The sequence below is a fragment of the Lacerta agilis genome, chromosome 4 (genome assembly GCF_009819535.1).
Source record: "Lacerta agilis isolate rLacAgi1 chromosome 4, rLacAgi1.pri, whole genome shotgun sequence".
Taxonomy (NCBI): domain Eukaryota; kingdom Metazoa; phylum Chordata; class Lepidosauria; order Squamata; family Lacertidae; genus Lacerta; species Lacerta agilis.
Window position 1 is genome coordinate 52280486 of NC_046315.1, and position 25510 is coordinate 52305995.

General features: G+C 40.2%; 1 protein-coding gene across 9 annotated transcripts in view; it reads right to left on the reverse strand.

Moving 5' to 3' along the window:
• Positions 1-807: 807 nt before the first annotated feature.
• The window catches only part of ERG (ETS transcription factor ERG), a 110991-nt gene continuing 86288 nt past the window's right edge, over positions 808-25510 (reverse strand). For 5 of the 9 annotated variants that reach the window (XM_033147025.1, XM_033147024.1, XM_033147026.1 and 2 more), the window contains 9 exons: positions 21836-22053; positions 14552-14703; positions 10235-10438; positions 9386-9466; positions 5781-5852; positions 3897-3965; positions 3200-3256; positions 2639-2686; positions 808-1465 (listed from right to left, as the gene is read on the reverse strand). In XM_033147025.1, the coding sequence (XP_033002916.1) occupies positions 945-1465; positions 2639-2686; positions 3200-3256; positions 3897-3965; positions 5781-5852; positions 9386-9466; positions 10235-10438; positions 14552-14703; positions 21836-22053 (1422 nt within the window). In that variant the 3' untranslated portion in view covers positions 808-944. The remainder of the gene's footprint in view (positions 1466-2638; positions 2687-3199; positions 3257-3896; positions 3966-5780; positions 5853-9385; positions 9467-10234; positions 10439-14551; positions 14704-21835; positions 22054-25510) is intronic. The other 4 variants (XM_033147027.1, XM_033147032.1, XM_033147031.1 and 1 more) reach the window with 4 other exon arrangements.

The window sequence follows — 25510 nt, forward strand, 5'->3', positions numbered from 1 at the left end:
TAGACTTAATAAAAAAATCAAGTCTTTTCTTTGATAATACTGGAAATGGCATAATAGTCAACAGAATATTTCTCAAGTCCAAACAAGTAATTCTTCATAGTTCAAACACTGTCCAGTTTTCAGTTTCCCCTATATCTACAGGAAATGTCTTCTCCTTCACTCTTTCCTTCTCTTACCCCTTTCCACTTCGTGTATCCGACCCAGGGGCTCTTGTGCAGGTCCAGTTCATTTTAGTAGAACTTGCACTAGAGGACTTCCTGGTGTGTTGTGCCCTTTTGTCTACAATCACACACTTGCCCTTCAGCACATTCTCAGTCCCGATAATTGGCTCAGAGCTCTTTAACACTGTCAAGGAATCGTAAAGCTTGCATTGTCTTCACAGTTTTGAAATAGCTGATCCCTCCCTCTTAATAATGGAATGTATTTAAGTTCATCCCAGCTGAAACCGCTGCACTGAAAAACAAATATTTATGACACTGTTCTGTAGGTTTGTTTTTGTTTTGTTTTTTTTTATAAAAAAAATGCAGGTAGTTTTTTTTAATGCATATACTGTACTGTATCCTAGTCTGTAACAGAATTATCCTTATATTGCGGTAGTAGAGTCCCAATATGCATTAGCATATCAATCGTGACATAAAAGCTTATAAACATTTCCTGAAACCCATTTTATAGTTTGTCATTACATACTTTTCTACCTAGGACAGTATTTCATTGTTTGATGTGTAAATTCAATGTCAACATACATTTTACATAATAGCATCTTTAAACTTCTTTAATACTCTCCTGTAATCCTTTTTTTTTAATTAAAAAAAAAGCATTTGTATATGGCATTTTTCAGTCCCAGTCAACCTTGTCATGTCTTTTAGGCACTTTTTGCTCATATCCTCCAATAAAATTCATTGTATTCCTTGGAGAAATGTCCTCTTATTATTTTGTTTCTTCCTTTAGTAGTAAGTGCCAAGGTGAGAAGGCATGTGGGTGGCCGGGAGCCTAGTGTTAGGATAGATACTTCCAGCTGGTGAATTCCAGTATGGAGTGGGTCCGGCAAAAAAGTTGGAGGAAGTGACAGGCAAAGCAGGAGCATGGGGAGCAACAAAGTTCATTTTCTGGGGATGTGCATGGTAGGAACTCATGTAGGGCAGGTCTGATGGATATTTGTACATGGATGATTCTGGAGGATGTGGCTGGAGAGCTTGAGCAATCCCATGGAAGTCAAACTTGTAGGCATAACGCTTACCATGGACTTTAGTCATTATATTTTTGTCGTAGTAGTAACGGAGAGCACGGCTGAGCTTGTCATAGTTCATGTTGGGTTTGCTCTTCCTCTCCCCCCAGCGTCGGGCTACTTCATCAGGGTCAGTCATCTTGAACTCTCCATTTGTGCCCTCCCAGGTGATACAATTGGAATTGGAGCTATCTGATAGAAGCTCCAGCAAGAACTGCCATAGCTGTATCTGCCCACTTCCTGTGGTCAGGAGGAAAAATAGGGTAAATGAATTGAGTACCGGTAATAGCTGGAAAACATTTAGCTTTGCATTTTCAGCTGTGCCAGATTCTGGTGAGAAAGTATTTGAAGGACTGCTCATCAACCCAAATCAAACTGGAACATTTAACCAGATTCTGTAGGCCATGTTATAATATACTGTTTTCCTTACTTATGAAGACCAGAGAAATATGAACAAATTCTGCACAGTAAGATTAACACAGCCAATCACTGGATTTAATAGTATAAACAAACAACAACAACAATAGTGTTAGGGTTGCTTAGTATCTTTTACCAGTTACAGGTAGGTACCGGTAGCCGTGTTGGTCTGCCATAATCGAAGCAAAATAAAAAATAAAAAAAATTCCTTCCAGTAGCACCTTAGAGACCAACTAAGTTTGTTCTTGGTATGAGATTTTAATGATCTAAGGCACCAAGTTACTGCTTATATGAGTCTACTTCTTCTTCTCAAGCAGCAGCCAATATGTTATGGTGCAAACCTCTTTCAATCAGTGACATGGGTGGGTTAGTTTTGGTGATGACCTTCTTAGATGCCTCTATTTCCCTATTTGCTCCTGTTAGCTTTCAGTCAGTTAATTAAGGTCACTCATGATTTTGACAATGCCAACTTTATCTATCAGTAATAATATGCTATGTTTCTACGATGATGTAATATGTTGTGAGGATCTAATGGTTTTTAAAAAGGAAAGAAAGAAGAATACAGTACAGTGGTACCTCGGGTTAAGTACTTAATTCATTCTGGAGGTCCGTTCTTAACCTGAAGTGTACTTAACCTGAAGCACCACTTTAGCTAATGGGATCTCCTGCTGCCGCTGCACTGCCAGAGCACGATTTCTGTTCTTAAGCAGAGTTCTTAACCTGAAGCGTACTTAACCTGAAGCGTACTTAACCAGAGGTACCACTGTATCTGTTTTGTAGAGTCTGTAGCCCTCCAGATGTTGCTTTCCTATACCTCCCATCACCCTTAGCAACTGACTGATGGGAGTTGGAATCCAACAGCATGTGAAGGGCCAAAGGTTTCACATCCCTGATGTATTTCTACCACGCTGGTGTTAAGTGTACAATAAATTTCCATGTGCTTTGCTATATGAATTTTCATGATAAACATCCTGATGCAGTACTATTTCTTCCTACCTGGATTTGCAAGACGGCTGCTGGTTGGGCCAAGAATTTGGTAAGGATCTAGAAAAAGATTAAAAAGAGACAGAGATAAACAAAAATGCTGTAAAGATATTAAGAAAGTTTTTTTTTTCAAATATAGGTTATACAGTAACATGTATAATCAGAATCTGGTTAAACACCTTTGGCATATTTTGCAAAAATAAGGGATTTTATATTGATTAAAAGAAATACATGCTACACAGGTCTTTGTTTTAAACTATATTTTACAAAGCAAAACTAATCTTGAATTATGTTGACTGGCTAAAGATAGATAGGGTTGCACCTGAAAGAACACTCTTATCTATAGAAAGTTGGTGTAACTTATAAGAAAGCTCAAGTTACCCCTATTCTAAACTATGTTCAGATGGAACTTGGAAGAGTTTGCCTTATACCATGTGCTAAGTCATGTGACTGAGCTGAAAGTGGTTTGTAATAGGTATAAGTCTCTTTTTGCCCTGCCCCACCCCTCCCCACACCCCAGAATTCCCCCTTTAGGGGATTTATACCAGTGGGAATAGCTGCAGGTAGACATACCTAACTGAGGGCGCTGGTCTTCTGTTTTGGGCACTGTTGAAGATGATGCTTGGGCTGCTAGGAGGGAAAAACACAACTTAGTGCCCAGATGCAGGAAGTGAGTGGCTTTTGTTTGTAGAGCCTGAGTCCCTATCAAGAAAGTTGAAGTCCCAATGTTTTGTAATTGCATTTCCTATCGACTTCCCCACCCCCAACTATCCAACTCGTCCTCGCTTTTGCCCTACTCAGCATTTCAGACGCTCGCTCGCTCTCTCTCTCTCTCACACACACACACAATTACACACACACACACAATATGATACAAAAACAACTATGGAGTTTTCTAAAGTCATAGTATACTAAAATGAAGCAGCTGCAAAGTCATGGAAGGTAGCCTATGGACCAGGATCAGATGAAGATCAAACAAACAGTAAAACACCCAGGTATAGTATATGAAATCACATCCCTATTCACAGTTACATATTATACTCTGGACGCTAAAGAAAGGATTCACACAATTACTATGGATATTTCATTCTCTAATCAGGCCAAAGTCCAAACAGCAAACAAATGAACTATCATTTGAACCTTTTTATATAAGGTCTTCAATAAGCTGGTTTGCACCTGAAACTTAATTGTCAGAACCAAATTCTTCTGAAGCAGCTATGGCATTTCCAGGCAATGTTATGTGTTATGAAAGAAAAAGAAGATACTTTACCTTTTGACTGGGGAGCAGGATGACTGTGGCTTGTCCAGGCTGACCTCCTGGCTTGTTCATAAGGTATATCTGGGTAAAAAAGAAATCATCTCAAATATGTGCGAGATAGAAAGAACTATCAAAGGTCAAATTTCTCCATGCATGTTTTTGAAATGAGTAATTTTCATGATGACAAACTATTCAACATAGTTGATAGTTGCACTGCAGGAAATCTAAAATCAAAATCACTCCTGCAATGATCTGTCTAATCGCCACTCTGCAAAATGATCTCATATGAGGAACCAGTGGCCTGCCAGATGTTGTTGGATTGCAATTCCAATTTCCAGAAGTCCCAGTCAGCATGGTTCATAGTTGGGAATGATGGGTATCAACATCTAGGGAGCTGCAGGCTCTGTATCTATGTCCCAGGGATGCCACCTTGAATAAAATATTGGGGGTGGGGCCAGGTAAGGCCTGCCCCACATAATCACATGACATGGTGCAAGCACACCATTTGAATGGCAATGCCCATCACCTTTTATTTGGGGGGGGGGGCAAAGCCCTCTCAGCCCCTAGGAGTTGGCTTCTATGCTATTCTTAAGAAGCTTCAAAATTCTTTATGTGCACACACATCTTGCTCACAGTTATGAATTAAAATTGCCACCAGATAGACAACTATGAATCTTTTCTTCCTTTCCTACATTACAAACATGTATAGATTTGCTTTGTAGAATTTCTTGCAGCAACTAAATACATTCTTCTTCTTTGGCGATCACTCATAGCCGGGTAAGATTGTTTTCCATGAACAGAGTCTTAACAGTGAGTCCATAAGTGACTGTGGAGGCCAATTCAGGATCCACACATCCTTCCACAGTAGGGAAATAGGTTTCCGGGCAGGAGTTGATCAAGATGGTTTGCTGGGCGTGCCTGCCTCTTAGCACGTTTCTCCTTTTTGCCCTGAGTTTGAGCGTCTTCAAAGTCCATGACACCTTTGGTAAAGAAAATCCAATTGGAGCGCTCACAGGCCAGTGTTTCCCAATTGCCAGTGTTCACACTACATTTTAAAAAGATTTGCTTTGAGAGTCTTTAAACCTCTTTTGTAGACCACCAGCATTACGTTTTCCATTTTTAAGCTCAGAATAGAGTAGTTGCTTTGGAAGACGATAATCAGGCATCCAAACAACATGACCTGCCCAACGAAGTTGACATTGAAGAATCACTGCTTCAGCACTGGTGATTTTTGCTTCTTCCAGTACACTGGCATTAGTTTGCCTGTCTTCCCAAGTGATATGTAAAAAATTTCTGAGACACCATTGATGGAATCTTTCGAGGAGTTGGAGACGGTGTTTATATGTGGTCCTTGTTTCACAAGCATACAGTAAGGTTGGTAGTACAATATCACTTGGTAGATTGGAGATGGATTCCCCCCTCCCAGCAATTGCACAGAAGTTCATAAACAGTGCTAAAACATGTTCTCCTTCTATTCCTGTCTAGTGTTTTTATGGCCTTGGGCTATCCAACATCTGTGGCTATTTTAACCCAAACCTTAAAATAAAACCTTCTGAATAGTTGGGAACCAGCCCCTGCTTGGGCCAGACATTCTACTCATGTGAGTAAGCACCTCCTGCAGAACCTCCCTGTATAATAAAAACTGACCATGGGTGGCCAACATGCATGGAGACACCAGGAGTAGGGTTTGCTTGTGCACCTCTGCCTCCTGTCCACAGATAACAGCATTTATAACACTTATAATTAAGGCATCTTCTATACAATTATATATGTACTAGTTTTCTGTGTAAGAGGAAAGAGCAGGATAGGAAGAAGATCAGCCAGCCAGACTGTAGCACTTTAAAAAGAGAGAAAGGCAGACAGAGAGAGAGAAAATAGGATGGTGTATTTGCATACCTGGCCTGGTGGTAATTCTTTGTGCTGTTTCAGGATAAACTGAAGTGTTCGGGAAGATAAAAGCTGCACCTCCTAGATACAAGAAGGAAACGGAAATAAGGATAACTTTGCATTTCAATATGTATTGGAACAAAACTTATGACTATATGTGCATTGGAGTTGGACTATGATAAACCATCTGATCTATCAGGTATTCAGCTGAAATCGGGACAGTACATTGAAAGAAAATCAAGGAGGGGAAACGAAAACATATTCATATTTTCCAATTAGAAGACACTGTAGTAACATTTCAATGATTTGATTAGAAGCTTTTTTTTGCTTTGTTTTGTTTTTTGTTCAGTCAAATCTTGTGGAAGTCAATCTTAGGTTTATCAGGCATATCAATTATTTTCCCCACCCTGCATATCCCTAATTATTGCATAAAATAACTCACTATGAGCTGGTTATTCTCAGGGAGAATGAGGAAGCCTGGTAAGCCATATATAGCCACAGAACCATCACTTAATACATACAACTGCTGTACCCAAGGTAAACTTTTTCCAGGGTCAAATGGAATTGGACAAATTAATATTCTAATAGGTGAAGAACAAGAAAGTAGAGTTGGAAGGAACATACAAGCTCCTTACTATTCCTTTTACATGTAGAATGTACAGTGCGGTGGTTTCAGTTTTGGACTAGGACCATGGAGACCCAGATTCAAATCCCATTTAATGGGAACATTGAACATATCATTCCCACTCCCACTCGGGGTTGTCATGAGGATAAAAAATGAGGAGTGGGAAAGAATCACATACAGTACTCAACTTTTTGGAGGAAAAGTGAGCTATAAACTGAATAAAATGAACAAAGAGGGATACTGGAAAATCCATATGTATATGTATATGTTCTCATAGCCCACCCTTCGTCAAATGGTCCCAAGGGCAGGTTACAAATATATCACAATTAAAATAAGTACAGTGTGCAATTATAAAATAAAACCACAAAACAACAAATTTAATAACTAAACAGAAGTACAGAACAGCAGCACGCAACAGGACTTGCTTCCCATATTACTTAAAAAAATCAGGGGTATGTGTAGCTGAGTCTTAAAAAAAGATGCAGTGAGGCAAATGGCACATCATGTCTGTTCTAAGATGACATTTGTATACAGCAAAAGAGGGGGATTGTGATATCAATTTATTTAAAATTGTATCAAGCATATTAATTAGTGCCTAGATGTGGGACCATAGGGAAACCCTATGTAAATTGCCTTGAGTTCCATTGTGGAAGACAGGGAAGATATAGATGTAACAACAACAATATCACAGTGAAAAATCCCTATTTGTTTCTAACATTGTCGAGAGAGAATAATAAACTTTCTATTCCTTATAGAGTTGTTATTTCTGGTCACTATAAGTCATCAAAACCCTCAGGCATGATAATGAGATATACCAAACTTTTATTTAATCAGATTAAAGATACAGAAATTTCATACATCTACATTGTCTTCTGATGCACAATTTCAAGAGTTTCATTTTAGTTTCCTTACCTATAACCCACATACGAACCAAATTTACTTCTAGAAACAGAGAACCAATGGGAAGTTTCTTTCCCTCCAAGTTATAACCTGATCTGCTGAGCTACAAAGTACGGTAGATCCTGGCCAAATTGTGGCCTGGTACCTAACGCAAAGGGATGCAGGTGGCGCTGTGGTCTAAACCACAGAGCCTAGAATCTTGCCGATCAGAAGGTCGGCGGTTCGAATCCCTGCGACTGGGTGAGCTCCTGTTGCTCAGTCCCAGCTCCTGCCCACCTAGCAGTTCGAAAGCACGTCAAAGTGCAAGTAGATAAATAGGTACCGCTCTGGTGGGAAGGTAAACGGCGTTTCCATGCACTGCTCTGGTTTGCCAGAAGCGGCTTAAGTCATGCTGCCCACATGACCCGGAAACTGTACACCGGCTTCCTCGGCCAATAAAGCGAGATGAGCACCACAACCCCAGAGTCATCCGTGAGTGGACCTAACAGTCAGGGGTCTCTTTACCCCTTTACCTTTACTTTACCTAACTCAAACCACAAAATTGGCACAAGATGCCTCGACGTGAGGCATGCCACCGATAGGAGAACAGAAAGTGAAGGACTAACACTCACTTATTCCTTCCATGCTTCTTGGTCTTCTGCAAGAGTGGGGAGATGGGCTGCTTCTCTGGTGCTAGTTCCCCATCCTTACATCAGTATGAACATGGTTTGGGAACAGAGTGGTGCCATAGTTCATTGAAGGGCCATTGCTCAGTGGCAGAGTATCTGCTTTGCATGCAGAAGGTCTTAGGCTCAATCCAGGCAGGGTTGGGAAATACTTATTATGAGAAACCTTGGGAAGCTGCTGCTCCCATCAATGTATACAACACTGAGCTGGGTGGACCACTGGTCTGACTCTCTATAAGGCAGCTTCCTGTGTAGCATGATTCCCTGTACTTTCCTTCCATTTGGGAATATAGGGATATAGGCAATTGAGGACTTCAGTGTTTCTTGCAAGATATATTTTATTTAACATCTATATCTTGCACCTTCAGCAGTGATACTAACAGGGAGGCCATCAATCAGCTACAAATAAAAATGATTTATCATTAAAAAGAAAATCAATAAAACAGCATCAATGCAACAAAATGAATCAGTAAATAACAAATGAGGGAGCCAAAACCTCCAAAAACTAACAGTGGCACAAATGCCTGAAAATACATAGAAGGCCTGAGAGAATTTTTTTTTTTTTTAAAAAAAACTTTCACCTGGCTCTGAAATGATGGCAGTGCAGTTGCAAGGGGGGGGGCGTTCTAAGTAAGGGCATTCTGTACGTGGTGTGCCACATTCAAAAGAGCCCTCTTTCGGATGGGCAGCTCAATACACCACACATTTGCTCCTGCTACAGCAAACCAACAGACCTGCATCAGTCGATCAAAGACACTGAATGCAGATCCCTACATTTAAATTATGCTCTACTTGGATACTGGCTAAGCTTTCAAAAGTGCTTGAGAGGTTCACCATGGCTGTTTGTTCAGATGACCTGTTTCACTCTTCTCTCAGTAAGATGTTCAGTTGCATAATAGATTTATACAGATCTCCCTTACACAGAAAATTTAAAGATTAGGGAGCAGACTAGGCTAGTGCACTTTTCTCTAACATGGGGGTTTTTTTCCCTAGCAAGGGAGACCAAACATACAATCTCCCACCGGAAATGGCACAGCTGAGCTACACATGTCTGCTCTTCTTTTTTTATGTTTCCCTCTTGGGATGAGAAGCAACAGTGAGAGTATTATCTCAGTGCTTGCATGTGTGTGTTCATGCACACAAAAAGGATGTACAGGTAGGTACATGAATATTCTTTCTCAGAGGCCATATTTCCTTCTCAGAAATTAATTGCTGTATCTGAGCCTAAATGGCTTATCTGTGTATGGCTTGTCTGTGTGTGTGAGCAAGAGAGAGAGAAAGCAATTCCCACCAATACTAGGAAGCATATTACACTCTTAAACCCTGCCTTTCTTTCTTAATTTACAGTTAGCATGCATTTGTCACATAGATAACCTGAACTTTTAAAAAATGGCCTATAGGGAGGGGAGTCGTGACAGCATTACCTGTATTTCTAGCATGCATTAACCGTGGAGAGTTTTGTAAGGCCTTATCAACATCATCTGAAGTCAAATGTGGAAGAGGAGCTACAAAACAAAAAGCAACACCAAAATTTTAAAAATATATATTCAGAATTATCTTAATAACCATTTTCTTTTATCCTGATAGGATTGTTTATTGGTCAGTCTAGCATCAATTCATTCTGCTCTTTGTGGGAGTGGGTTTATAATAATGCTGGAAGCAGGGCTTTAATTAAGAATATTGTAGAAAATACTGACAACTAGAAAGCCTGTGAAAAACAATGTCATATTGGTGTTGCACTGCCTGATTTTTAAAAACAGAATTTGTTCTTTGACATTTTATTATTCAGATATGCAACATTGTCTATACCACAGATAACAATTTTTCTTTCTCCTCCTCTCATCCTTGAATGCTGCCTATAAGTTTAATTTTATCTATGTTTGGGGGACTCTTTTGTTCACCCTAACATCATACAAGCCCTTTTTCTGCGAGAGTCTTATAAACTGCTCCTTTGTGCGCACACATTTAAAATCATGCCTGGAATTTCTTTTCAAATCATTATGTATATGATCTCATTTGGAATGATCATTTCAGTAATGGAAAAAGGAAAATGCACGTGACCAGAAAAAACATTACAATTTTTAATATAGATTATGTTTGAACTGATTTTTTGTTTTCTTGTAATATCTAAAATGGTTAAAATTTCCCTGATTTGAAGTCTGCTTGAGCATAGCATTTGAAAGAGAAATCTGAAATAAGCATTACAGTAGAAATTGCAGTGGACAAAACTTATTTTTTTGGGGGGGAGCCATCAACAAAGAAAAGGTTCTTACTCTCTCTGAGGTAGTGTAAGTGTGAGAGGAGAATGTCTGCATTGTAGCTTGGTGTTAGCCTCTGGAAGTCATCTTTGGTCATCTTACACAATTCCTTCCCATCAATATTCTGAAACAGCACAATGTCCACATCTGGCAGGCCATATTCTTTGACTGCCCATTCCAACCACTGGCGTACGTGGTCTGTGCTCCATAATGTAGGATCTGTTTTGAAAAGCAGAAAGTTTCATTGCGTTAATGTTATGGAGAATGAGTTCTGCTACAAAATTGACTGGGCTTCTGCCCCATAGCAAATGCACCACTGAACAATGGGTAGTATCCAATGGAATTGTTCCATTAGCACAAGGGTTTAGGATTCCCCCCTCCCCTTCCCATGCACACTCTGTTACCCTTCCCAAATCTGATGTGGATGATTGGGGGGGGGAAACCCAGAGGAGATTTAGGGGGCACCTGGGGAGAGGAAAGCGGGTAAAATTTTGTGTATAAGCATAAATCTTTGCACCATCGGAATGCGTTACTTAGTGCTACACTGAATACAAGCCAATATTAATTATTCTGGCTCAGTGTGTTCGTCCCAGGAATCTGTTTATTCCATCAAAAGGAACCAAAACTGAGGGGAAAATTGGATGTGTGCCATCTATCCCCATTGAACTCAATGGAAACTCTTTTACTGAATTAAGTTGGATGTAAATTGCACCTAATGCCTGAGGCAGAGTGGTTGGCACACTTTCAAAAACATGCCTGAGCATTCATTTTTCTCGTCATGTATCTTGAATAGTGCTTATTGTGAGAAGACATTATGCTAAAGTGGAACTAACTACCCTTTCCACTGTAGCCCTTTGTACTCTTTAGTCAAGGCATGCCATTTATTTATTTATTTTATTTATTTATTTATAAATTGCATTTATTTATTGTTAAGCCACTTTCCATATTGATTGCAAGGCAGATTACAACCTTAAAAAAAATCAATAAGCAAAACCAGTAAGCTAACATTTTAATAAACACATATTAAAATACAACCATAAAGTTAGTTTCCAGAACAGTTCTCAACAGTCAGGAATCAGTAAATCACACATAATTTCAGGAGGCCCTGAAAAGTGGCAGAAAATGTGGTTCAATAGTAAATAAATAAATAAATAATGGCAGAAAACATCACCCACAGGTCATGACCTCAAAAAGTAGCTATCATATTGACCCATAGGTTTTGAAGTTTTGCCAAGTGTCAAAAAAAAGTTTGAAAGAAGCCATACTGTCCTGTATTAGGAGCATAGAAGCACTCCAACAATGATGTCTAAGGACCAATGGAACCTTTGGCTAGGAGGAATCTGCCTTTCAGGTCAGACAGGGAAGCATCAAATATGTAGGGACATTTCCGAGTCATTAGAATAGCCACTCCTCTCAATTTTGAGGAACCGGGTGTGCACAGCTGTTTTCCTGTCTCCACACACCCTACAGTAAATGGAATTCAGGGTTCGGTTGCTGGTGGTCCTCCTGCAGAAAGCAAATTGTCAGGATGCTCCCTCTTTTGTACACTTTCTACCCTTGATCTCTTGACTACTGATCCCAAGCCATTAACAGGTCTTCCATCACAATTTTTAGAGCTGCAATTCAGACTGATTCCTCACGATTCCCCCCACGATTTGATCCAAAATGACTTCAGTTTTCGCCTCCACTAGTTCCAATGCAGATACCCAATCCTCCACTACTGCACTCCTTATTTTAAAGATATATTCACCAGTTTCCCTGCTTATCTAATGGGCTTGTCAGGTTTCCACCTTTCTGTGTCTTAGAACCTCCCCACACCATGTTGGTCTCATCAGTTTTGTCTGACAGCTCAAAAAGGCATCCATTTCCTGCTGAATATCAAGCCTGGCAAACTTGGTCTTAAGTCTGTGCAGACACTGGAGCATAGCCTATCATCTTCTGACCTTTGCAAGCAAGCCCCCCTCACCCCAGCGTCAACCATTGCTCAATGAGCAGCCCCAACTACAACCCTGCTCTTTAAAGAAGAATGCAACCTTGCCAGAACAGGTAAACTGCTTGATTCCAGTGTACGGAAGCCACCTACTCATAGAACCTCCAGCTTGTTATGATTCAGCTTCAACTCATTAGCCCTCATCCAGCCCACCACTGTGTCCAAGCATGGCCACACCTGATTGAGCGATACAGAGAAACAGAGCTGGGTGCCATCAGACTTACGATGATACCAGACCCCAAATCCTCTACTGACTGCTCCCAATGGCTTCATGCAGATATTGAGCAGCACTGGGGGCAGAATGGATCCTCTCCTGTACCCCTCAGCTTAACAGCCAGAGAATGAGGTATAGTCACCCAATGCCCTCCACTGAAACCAATTCTGCAGGCATGAGTGAAACCACAGTAATTCAGTGTCACTCTCTTCTAATTCATGGAAGTGGTCCAGCAAGACATATGAACACCAGGCCCTGCACAGTGACCTAGCTTAGCTGTGAACTATTAATCTCGCCCCCCCCACCCCTTTTTCTTTTTTGTTTGCCACATCATCCTGCAATCTGTAATGGCTGTGTATAAATGAAAAACATCTGGCAGTCAGATAACAGGACTTTGCTCAAATATTTCTTGTGCAGCTCAGAAAACAGCTGTTTATGCCTACAGACCTCTTGCTCCCTGAACAACATTTACATCAATTTCCAAATGTATTTAAGACAGATGTGGATAGAAGAAAGCTATTTATGATCACTCACGGTTCAGAGACTGGGAAATGTATCAATGGCCCATTTTTGGACCAGATTGTTTGGGAAGTGCTGCTGCTTTGTGGCTTATTTCAGAACATTTTTATCATCCACTGAATCAGTTTGTTAGCAAAGCATTATCTGAGTATGTGTAGAAGATTATGCAACAAGTGTGTAGCTTGACAAATAACTGACAGAATTACAACTTGTCATTTTAGCCACATCTAATTTTCCTATAGATTCATGTCACTACATAACTGGGAAAGTTAAGCAATGCAGCAGAAGTAGAATGTGTTTGTGTGTGTAATCTTCCTTTTAGAGTACCATGAGTAAAGGTCAATCTTCTTTTCATTAAAGATTAGCCCCATATACCAATGTAAACCACAAGTGATAAGGGAATATTATGATTGGGTTTTGACTCTCCAAAATGTGCATAAAACAGAGGAATCAACAACCCCATTTGATGTTCAAGGTTTACCAGCAGTGATAGTCAGCTGGAATAGCTACTTTTATGCCAGAAATTCAACAAAAATTCAACAGAGCACTAGTTTCTCCATCCATATCTGACACACTAGCCGTCCTAGATTATCATCTACTTGTACATCTTTTGCCAGAAGGTATATGTGTGTGTACTAATTACTGCTTTATATTTAGGGGCGCTACCACAAAAGATACAATTGACCAATTCACAGTATAGCTAATAATTTATATTGTACTTATCAAGAATGTAATTGCCTGTTTATGAAAATGCAAAATTGCTGTTATGGAGGCTTGAATTCAGTTTATATATATCTGGACTCAAGGGGGTGTTGATATCCTTAAGAGCTCCAGGGAATAACTTCAGTTCATTCCAACTGGCAGTTCATGTCTCTTTCCTTCTGCCATAAGGCTTATGTGGTCTGCCTATTCTCACAAAATCCTACAGAAGACTAGAAATGCTTAGTTGTGGGCTGGATCACACACAGAGATCCATAACTTGATTACAATACCCTTTATAGGGATGTCAGAAGGCAGAGATTTCCCTTCCAAGCTGTATTCATCACAATCAGTGTTGTTTCCATTCTGCTGCAGTTCAGTTTCTTCCAAATATTACGCTATTTGCTTCATTGTCCACTATTTAATGCAAGTTACATACATTACCTATTTACATGATTTTTGTAACTTACATTGATTTCAATGTAAATGAAGCATCAAAACAATGTTAAAAAGTAATTAATGTACATATTACTTAAGACTTTGAAACACACCTATGTGAATGAATACCAGTCATATTGGCTTGAGTGATTTCCATTCCAGACTGCAGGATAAACAAGCAAACCGCATGAATTTCTGCTTCCTTTTCTGTTTTCACAGAAATTCTCTGACATCTCTCCAACACCTTCTCCCTTCCTGTCTTGGTACACCCCTACAACCAATGAAAAGGCCAGGAAGCTAGCATTGCAGCTCCACCTCACCGGGCAAGCTGCAACTGACATATTCCTATGTACACCAGGCTCCTGCTGAAATCAGTGTGGAACTAAGGGTGTTTAAGCTGAATGGCCAACTGTGTTTAATGACTGGGTGGGCCCAGTTTAAAAAGGCTATTTAAAAACATTTGTCTTCTCACCTGCTGGAACAATAACTCTCCGTTCATTGGTGGTCATGTTTGGTGGTGGGATGTGCTTTTCTTCCATATAGCTTCCGTAGTTCATGCCAACGTTTTCTGTGTTGCTGGCCATCTTTCCTCCTTTTGCCACACTGCAGTTGTCAGGGGAATTCCTAAGGAAACAATTTAAGATTTCCAGAATAATACTTTTTAGTAAGCAGGTTCACAAGTGAAAGAGATGCCGTAAGAGGATTTTTGCTAGATATTGATCTGAAATTCTCATCTATATATGTCTATATATCTATATATGTCATTTCCTCTGGAAAAACAAACAAACATATGTCTTTCCTCTGGAAAAACAAACAAACATATGTCTTTTCTCTGGAAAAACAAACAAACATATATCTATATATGTCATCTATATATGTCAAATTCTCATCTATATATGCCTTCAGCTGGTGGAGGCTGGATCTGTAAAAACTTGACGATCTGATTCCATATTACTTTATTTTTGGAAATGGAAATGGAGTTTGGTTTTGCAGGCATATGATTTAGGCCTGATGGACACACACTGTTGCATCTCTTGAACTTCTAAAAATATGCATACTGTCTTTCTCCACTGGTGCACAAATCAGTAAACCACAAAAATATTGCAAATCAGTATAAATACATTATAAAAGCAGGCATAAAAATAGCATACTCTTAGGAGACAAATTGGCCTAAACTTCAGACTAGAGTTAATGCACTCAGCTCTTCTCAAAGTCTTGGTATATTTGCTACCTGCAAGTGATGTAATATGGCAGGCCTTTTTGAGGAAGTCTTTCCAGTTATGCACCACTCCTACCAGTACTGAGATATGCATACACTAAGTGCTTATGAACCAAGCCTTCAAAAAGATGGGAGTAATGTTAAAGAGTATATATCATTTGGGTTTTTCACAATAACAAAGAAAGAAGATTACATTAATTCTAGAGCAAACTGCAAGCATGGAAGCTGCAATATGTCGAAACAGAATTAAATGTGACAACATTCCATTAAAAAAAAATCAGACATGCAGTACTTTTATTTAAAATCACTGTTACCCACCCACCTCCTCAAGAAAAAAGGTAAGGGCTAAATAGCAATACTGGTAATGTTGATGGGACCCAAATGGACAGTGCAGTCTGATTACTGTGTTTTCGTAAATAAAAATGATTTTGAATAATTTAAAAGAGAAGGATTGCTAGTAACATGCTTTAGATCGTTGTACAAATTTACATTATTTCTTTCCTCTGGAAAAACAAACAAACAATGGAATGTAAAAGATATAAACTTCTTCCTGAAACAATGAAGTATATATCACCAGTTTCAGTCTGTACTATTGCCATGGGCAATCGTGCATTAAAAGTACAATAAACACTTTGCAGTGTACTCTTTAAAAGATTGAGTGGTAGCAATCAGTATTTGGCACACTTCTTGGGAGTTGCTAGGGTGGGTCTCTGAACTGAATATAAACAAAGAAAAGACCAAATTAGCATTTCTCCCTGGAATCCAGAAGCATGTGCTCAATAATTTTACCTTTATAATCAACTAGCTGGCCCGGCCATGTGTTGCAGTGGCTTTTTTTGTGAAATGGAAAAGGAAGATCTATCTATCTACCTATCTATATATATATGTAAATGTAAACTGTCCATGCCCACAGCTTCTCCCGTTGAATTTCTGCCTGCCTCCTCTCCGTCTTCCCCCCCGTTTCTTCCTCCCTCCACACAGCTTCTCCCGTTGAATTTCCGCCTGCCTCCTCTCCATATTTCCCTCCGTTTCTGACTGCCTCCACACAGCTTCTCCCGTTGAATTTCCGCCTGCCTCCCCTCCGTCTTTCCCCCCGTTTCTGACTGCCTCCACACAGCTTCTCCCATTGAATTTTCGCCTGTCTCCTCTCCGTCCCCCCCCCCCCGTTTCTGCCTGCTACTTCCCCCTCCTCCGCACTTTCCCTGGTCACCCCGAAACTCTGTTGCTTACTGCTGTATAATTGCAAATGGAGCTCGCATTCTGGAAAGCGGCTGTCGATTGCTGTGGCCTGGGAAGGCGCGCATGCACACACAGACGGCTTCTTCGGGGGTTGGTGGTCTCCATTTTTGCCCCGCGTTACCATAGCAACCTGGCTTCGCAACGCTGCCTGGCCTCAAAGCCGGGCTTCTCTCTTGTCTCTTGAGGTTTGATCATGTAGTAGCAGCTCTATCGCGCGCCCCCTGCCCCTTCCTCCCGCCTCTCTGCGAACAGCTGCCTGCTTGTTATGCGTTGTCGGGCCCCTTGAGGCGGCGTCTGAAAGTTAGGCTGCAAATGGCGGACAGCCGTTTGAGGAGGCGGCTGTAAGTTGTCGCCTCGGGAGTTGGGTGGCGCCTTTCTATTGGTTGCCGGTTGTGATGTCAGTGCTGTTGCTGGTGACATCTAATAGGCGCACCAATTTTTTGCGTTTATTCTTTATTTTAGGTATGTCAGGTGTAGTTTTTTTTAAATTTAATTATCCTATGTTATTCCCTGATGGTCATGGAATGCTGTGTCCGAATTTGATGCTGTTTGGTCCAGCAGTTACGGAGCAAGTTGGTAACACCCGTGCATGCAATGAGAACATTTATATATATATAGATTGAGGAAAATGACAAGTTAGTAGGGGTTCCAGCCCCAAAGACTGCAAAGTGAACTCCACATGTGCAATGGGAGATCTGAACCCCGGCCCCAACATCCAAACAAATAAGCACCCGTGCTATGTTCTCTGAAACTCATGAGAACTTAGTTCAGCTGTAGTGAGAGAGAAAAATGTGGGAAAAGATGGACAAAATGGATATACCTCATTTCACATGGAGCCAAATCACTTATTTTTACTTAACTCTATGCACGGCAATACCAGTCTCATTAGAGCCAATTCACACTTTATTTTTTGTTTTCTTATAATGGCCTGATTTCCCTGAAATAGACACAGAAGAAGTTGAGGAAAGCGTGGCTCTCCACATTCATGCTCATTGTAAGGAAACCTAGCCATTTAAATGCGGATGTGCCCTGCACCATTGTCAACATGAGTATGTGGATTTTGTTATTTGAAATCTGGTATTATTTCATTTCTAGAAAAAAGTGTGAATCAACTAATTGTAGAGGGTTTGCATTTCTGAAGTTTGACGCATGCTGTAAGTCCTGAGCTGAACAAGGGTAGGCACAACTGGAACCCAACATACCAAGATGAAAACCTAACATATAGGCAGCCGGTAGCTTACAAATACTGTATCAGGAAGGAAGCTGCCTATAAGGTAAAGCCTTGTTTAAGGAAAATCTTTTTGATTTCTGAATAGCCAAGGGACAGATGATAATAACACAAAAGCAGTCTACAGGGAAGTGTGCCTGGCAAAGAGCAAAGCCAAGCTGTAACTCATTCACAACCCTGGGCCCAAACTATAACTCAACATGTTTTGGAATCCATTCTTCCTTGTATGCTTGTTTCTGGTCAAAAATGGTACCAGTGCCTTGCCCAACTTAACACATGGGCCATTCCATTGTCACGGGTGGGACACTTTGACCATGTTTTTTGGTATTCACACATGTGTAACAATGTAAATATACATAAAAATTAACAACCAAAATTTAAACTATGTTCTTAATAAGATACTGAACATTTTAATAATTTTTTATTATTTTTATGGATATTTTTGACAATTTTATTAAATGTTAAAAGTGTTGTCACGGGTGGGACAAAAAAAGGACATGGAGCTTGAGATAAGTTTGATTTATGGAAAAACTCTGTGAGTTGGGAGGTGAATCAATGATAAACTCAGCATATCTGTTTAAATCAATGTTTATTGGTTACAACTATGCAATCAGGAATTAAGTTTAAGAAATTTAACCATACAAAATTAAGGAAAAAATGCTGTCACGGGTGGGACAATCATCAGAAAACTTTTAACTTTAACACTTCTGTGAAGACTACGTGAGTGGACTTTTGAAAAGAAGGTCCATAAAATAAACTTCTTTTGTCTTTAGCTTTTAAAAAAATGTTAGACTGCACGTTTGGAATCTTCCTCACCAAAGTCCAGCGCTCATCTAGCAGTCTTATCAGGCTCATTTTTCACAGAATGGCCCACATCAAAATGCTACAGACAAGTAGGAATAACTTCAGATAAATGAGAGATGGGTGTTTATCAAGATGCACATATATTGCATTGTACTCTATGTTTTTGACACCATAATAAAGTTACGTGAAGGCCGTCCACTCACCGCCCTCCCTCTTTCCTTGATTCCTTTGCACATTCCAGCTGCTTTGTGCCTTAAGGCCATCATAGCAAATTAAGGCAGTCAGCATCTGGCTCACTGGAGGCCAGGCAAGCTATAAATATTACCAGCACTGCTCTTTGCTTTTGCATGGAGGGAAACAGCTGGTTTAAGTTTTACTACACATGATCCTTTCTCAATTAGAGCAGACACTTCAATATTTCTTGTGTATGAGGTTAGAGTGAAGAAAGGGCTGAGGGAGTGGGAGCTCTAACTTGGCAGTTACAAAATGATGTTCCTTATATACTTAATTTATAATTATATTGGTGCTGGGAGAATTCTGAAATCTGATATGCTGGTACCAATACCAAAACCACAATAGCTTCCCAGTTGGCCTACAAGTTTCTAAATCCATTTTTTTTCTTTTTTTCCTTTTATTATTTCATAGAAATTCTATTATAATGGCAATGGATTACATTTCCCAAGTTGTATTTCATTTCGAGAACTTGTAAGCACATTGTGCTTGTGGTTCCATAAAATAAAGAGTGAGCTGGAAGCCACGGCCCTCCTATGCCTGCTTCTGAGAGTAGGAAATCTCATGTTGTTTGAAGCTGCCAAAACAGAGCATGCTGGCCATAAGCAGAAGTGTGTGTGTGTGTGTGTGTGTGTGTGTGTGTGTGAAAACCACATAAGAGTCAGTGTGGTGTAGTGGTAAAAGCTGGGGTAGCCAATGCAGTGCCCTCCAGATGCTTTAGATTATAACTCCCATCATCCCTGACTATTGTCATCTTACCGTGGATTGATGGAAGTTGGAGTTCAGAAGAACTGGAAGGTACCTCTTTGGTTACACCTGCTTTAGTGTCCAGGTTCAAATCTCTACTACACACAAAGCTCATAGGGTGACTTTAGGTTAGTCACTATCTCCTGGTCTAGCCTACCTCGCAGGATGGTTGTGAGAATAAAATGGGGGTGGGGGTGGGGATCCCACATAGAAATCATTTGAGAAAAAGCAGGATATAAATGGAATGACCCAACCAACACAATTCCACACTTTCTCTGCTAAGCTGAACCAAAATACCAGATAAATTAGGTTATCTTTGGAGATGTACTTGCTTACATGAAGAATGAGCACTAGTTGAGAACAAATCACATTTCCTTGAGGCAATTCCAACATTAGTAGGTCTATTAAGTGCAGGGATTCTAATCACTGCCTGAACCAACAGCTTTCCTTGGGGGGGGGGCTCCAACACCTGAATTTCTAGCTTATGCTCACCCACTGAGACCAAAAGGCTGCATGAATAAAACTTGCACAGTTCCTCCATGATTAGACAGCTGGCATCAAACCAAGGTTCTGAATGTCTGGAGAATTTGTTACTTGAAATAAGAACTCACAGATATTTGAAGACTGTGCTACACCAGAGCTTCACATTTTTCTAGCTTTAAGGACCTACCAAGACATTTTGCTGCCCGTGCCCCACCCCCAGTCAAGATGCATCATACCCCTGAACATGCACAGAATTTGCTTTAATGAAACATTTTCTTTCATATCTGTAGGTAGAACAAACATAAAATACTTTACTCAACTGCCTCTGCCACAAGGCCAAATATATCTGCCATTCCCAAACACCAAGAACTGAGTTTAGAGCTGATTTTATTTTATTTGAATCCACAGTATGGTCTATGGGTTTTTGATGCTTTGCCCTCCATTGAGGAATTACTCTTGCAACCTGTTGGGAAGGCTCAGGAAGGATCACTAGGGGGAGGGAGCTGCCCCTGCTGGCACTAAGTGTCTATCACATGAAGTGGTTGCCTCACTGTACCCAATGGTACGTAGAGCTGGACTTATCAGTTCACTATACATTCCATATCAGCTTCATTTGTAAAGTGTACATTTTAAAATATCATGGGAATTTGAGGGCCACTCAAAATGAAATCAGCCTGTATTACTGATGAACTTTTGGTAACCTAGAACATGATGCATTTATGGCCAAAATCTCATGGCAGCAGAATCAAAAGATTCCAACATACAGCCCAGATAATGACCTGGAAATATACCAAAGCAATTAGTCTGTTTCAGACATGAGAGCCAATGCACACAAGTAATTTTATAAGGATTAAAGCTGCATTTGGATAACTCTAATATGCGGAAATTGACCAAAGCTTCTTTCTTTTTTAAAGTTTGTAAATGCATGCTTCTGCCTCAAAGCAAAAAAGATAGCATATAATTTTGAATGGTGTTTGGTCTACAGCTCCTTTAGCCCACTATGGGAACAACATTAAATATGGGGCTTGTCCACACTTTTGCTTGTCCCTTGTCTACAAAGCATGGGTTCAATGGATTTCCTGCTTGTCTTGTGCTTTCTAGGCATGGGTTCAAGTCGTTTTCCATTTCTCCCTCTGCTTTCCCTGGGTAAACAACCCACGCAAAAGTCAATCTGCTGAAAAACTGATTGATGTTTGCTTTAATTCAGCAGTAAAGAGTGGGCTTTATGGGGGGAGAGGAGGAAAGCAGCGGGGCAAGCAGAAGTGTGGTCTCACACTTGGTCTCGCAACCTCATTCTGAAAGTGCTCTGCTGATGCAAACCTTCTTCACAGCAAATCATTTTGAAAAACAGGCTGCATGGGAGGTTAGCCACAAATGGGCTCATAAAACAAAAACACAAAATTTGGATCGAATTAAGGAAAAGCTAAAAAAAAGTTGCACTCTTGTTCAATATACTGAATATTAAGCCTACTGTTACTTGTTCTCCCTCATTCCACTTGCCATTCCACAAGCGGCACTAGGATGTTACAATAATTTGAGTTTCATAAAGGCACTTTTCTATAAAGCACTTTGGGAATATTATTTATTCCACCTTCCATCAGCCTCCTTTAGTAGAGAACCCACATTTAAATAAGCATTGGATCTCCTAGTTTTGGTGTTATTTGCCTGTCTGCCTGGTAAATGAGGAAGCAGGGAAGGGACCATCTAAGTACTAATTCTTCAATTCAGGAGGATTCACAGCGCAAAGCCTTGCCCAAACAGATACAAAGAAAGAATCTTTAAACAATTTTTTATATTATTTTTACCTTGAGCCATTAACTTGATTTGGATTGCATTCCATCTTGATGGTGACTCTGGCTGGAGGTTGCGATAACCAGTCCTGCTGGGGAACCCGTGGACTCATCTTTGATGTCTGTCCATATTCACTAGAAGAGGAGGCTGTCATCTCTGCCTTAGAAAGGTGGGGAGTTCCGTAGGCACACTCAAATAAAGACTGGTCTTCACTCACAACTGATAATGCTTCCTGAAATCCAGAGAAGAGAAAGCAACAAAATGACCTGAGAGAAAAGTTATGCATATTGTACAGAATGTTAAGGTTTTGATCCACAGCAGGACCCATCTGCACGATGCATTTAAAACCGTATCATACCAGTTTAAACAGCCATGGTTTCTCCCAAAGAATCCTGGGAACTGCAGTTTGTTAAGAGGTTGAGAGTTGTTAGGATACCCCTATTCCACTCACAGAACAATAGTTCCCAGAGTTGCTTAACAACCAGGGAACTGTGGTTTGTAGTTGTGTATGGAGAGTAAAGGTAAAGGTAAAGGGACCCCTGACCATTAGGTCCAGTCGCAGATGACTTTGGAGGTCTTTAAGCAGAGGCTTGACAGCCATCTGTCAGGAATGCTTTGATGGTGTTTCCTGCTTGGCAGGGGGTTGGACTGGATGGCCCTTGTGGTCTCTTCCAACTCTATGATTCTATGATTCTATGACTCTGGGGTTGCAACTCTCATCTCGCTTTATTGGCCGAGGGAGCCGGCGTACAGCTTCCAGGTCATGTGGCCGGCATGATTAAGCCGCTTCTGGCGAACCAGAGCAGCGCACGGAAACGCCATTTACCTTCCCGCCGGAGCGGTACCTATTTATCTACTTGCACTTTGATGTGCTTTCGAACTGCTGGGTTGGCAGGAGCAAGAACCGAGCAATGGGAGCTCACCCTGTCGCAGGGATTTGAACCTCCGACCTTCTGATTGGCAAGCCCTAGGCTCTGTGGTTTAACCCACAGCGCCACCCATGTCCCATATGGAGAATAGGGATCTCCTAACAACTCTTAGCACCTTTAACAACATTTTGTACATTGTGTATAACTGTAAACTACAATATACACTTCATGGTCCTTAGAATGATTTGCTCTCTGACAAAATCACAAAAAACCCTACACAATTTCCAATTAGTTAACGAGCCTCATCACCACAAAATAAACAAGGGAGAAAGTTTAAGAGCCAAAAGGTATGCAAATTAAGTACAGCAAATTGTTCTAAATTGCAGAGTTTATTCCAGCTGAAGAGGTTGGGTCTCCTTGTTCCAGACATTGGAGTGTTTTTAGGGAAAATTGCAAATCCTTTCACTGAAGGTGTTAACAACAGTAAATTAAACAGCAGCAGATGCTGGATATGTGCTTTTCCAAGATGAAAAATGTATCACTTCAGTTCTTTTTCTGTGGAGCAGCCACAAAATGAATTGCTGCTGTGTGCTTTTTTTGCTGCTCTGCACATACATCTTTAAAGCACAAAGTCATTCCATAGCTTTTCTCTGATGAGTAATGCCAGACCTCAAGCAAACTAAGGAATGCAAAGTTTCAGCCTTGTTGCAGGTGTGTATGTGGACATATTATCCAAATGGAGGTGGGGAAATGAAACCATCTAAACTGAATGATTTCAATATTAATACCTATTTAATTTCTACCTATTTTTATGAGGAAGTAAATACAAATATCTACTTAAATGGAAACATTATTTTCATGAGTTCTGCTTTACCAGAACTAAGCCTATTAATTGTCTTAGGTTGCAGTCCTTCACTCACTTATATGCAGTAAGTCTCATGGAACTCAATGCAACTTTACTTCTGACTAGGCATGCATACAATTGTTGCATTAAATTGCTAGCAAATGAGACTGTCATCATACATTATAGCATGCTTGAGCTCTTCCTCCCAGTTTTCCCCATTTTCAAAATAGCAACCACATAATGGTCTGCAGTAAAATTGGACCTGTGGCATGAAGAGTACCTTTGAATCTGGAATAAGTCACTTGACTTGTGGATATTGTTCATGCAGGATGAAAAATAGGAGATAATCCAATGTATTTCTAGCCAATGCAGGTTTTACATTTGGATTACAGATGAAGGAAACATGAAAAATGAAATTAAATGTAAGCATCACTTGTGCAAATGGGCAGTATGTGTACAGATGATACAGCTTAAAATGCAAGCACCTGTGTAAGGAGTTGAATACATCTGAAATGCATTCTGCCTCTGTGAAACTGATTTATCAAATCAGACTAAGTACTACTAAGTTATTATATTGCCATAGATCTAGGGTACACCAGGGTCTGTGAATGAATGGTAGAAATGAATAAAATGGTAGCATTTAAAGAATATTTGGGATATGAAGTGAAATAAAAGCTGCAAAACTGTGCCAGACAGGAAATTCCTGGTTTAGCTTATGCAAACCAGCCTGGCCTGGATAGGTAAGTACTGAGCCATTAAGGGCCATTGGAAATGCAAAAGAACTGCCCTTCTCCCAACCCACCCCAGGAATGGACAAAGGCAGGAGAACTGGCAAATTGTCAAGGTGACAGTTGGGTGACTGGCTGCTGCTTTGGAGTCAAGCCTGATGAAGCTATGAGAGGGGCAACAAGAGACACTCTTGGGGTATAATACTCTGCACCCCCTCCATTGAAGACTCCAGGTGTAAATGAGTGTACAATAAACCATATTTCTTGAAGACACTAGAACTTCCTTTTTCTTGGCATGAAAAGTAAGAAAAATGTTTGCCTTAACCTCCCTAGGCCATAATTTTATTGCCAGTTTGGAAAATATAACTTACCTACTTAAAATTGGAACTTAAAAATAATTCTCCCTTCAGTATAAAACTCCTGGTGGGAGGTGCACACACAATGCACCAGGGTACTACTGGAATTAGGAGGTCTGTAGATGTCTATCAAGTTATTTTAGGATCTTGTACCCCGGTGTGAGAAAGGAATGGATAGGAATGTAACAGACGCACAGAGATCACCCAATATCTGTAATGGCTCAGTCATGTGCTATTTACCTAGGGAAATGAGAGGGGTGATTCATATTGGTCCTGTGTGTGTACTAGGGTGGACTGTGTATTTGTACTCAAAGTTTTCTATTTTGGTGATATTTATAGTACATCTATCTATCCATCTATCTATCTATCTATCTGACAATACTGTGTCTATATTAAATATTTTACTACCTTTCTGTGACTCTCCCTATCAATAAAAGGATTCAAAAGCTGGCTGTCTTATGGCTGATGTATGTGTTCACGAAAAGCACCCTACCAAGAATGCAACACTCCAGAAAGCTGGTTTCAAATTGTATGACTGAATGACTGTGCCATATCAAAAACGCCTTGTATGGAATGCTAATTTGTCTGTGCTTTTAAATTGTGAGGTTCCATTCAAATGTATCATCTTCCTAATGACATTCTGAGGTGGAAAAGTCTTAAAAGAGGTATATGGTACTTTTTAATGAATATTTAGATGAGGTATTAGATTGGCAATCATTACTGATGGATGATGGCTACAGTAGCCATATGTTGCACAACCAACCATGAAGATACAGTATCTGCTTTCCATCAAATCTTAGAACACAGCCACAACATAGCAACCATTCATGACTAATTGTTGTTACTATGTAACAAGTCACTTTCAAGATATATCTGAAGGGAAATGCTCTAC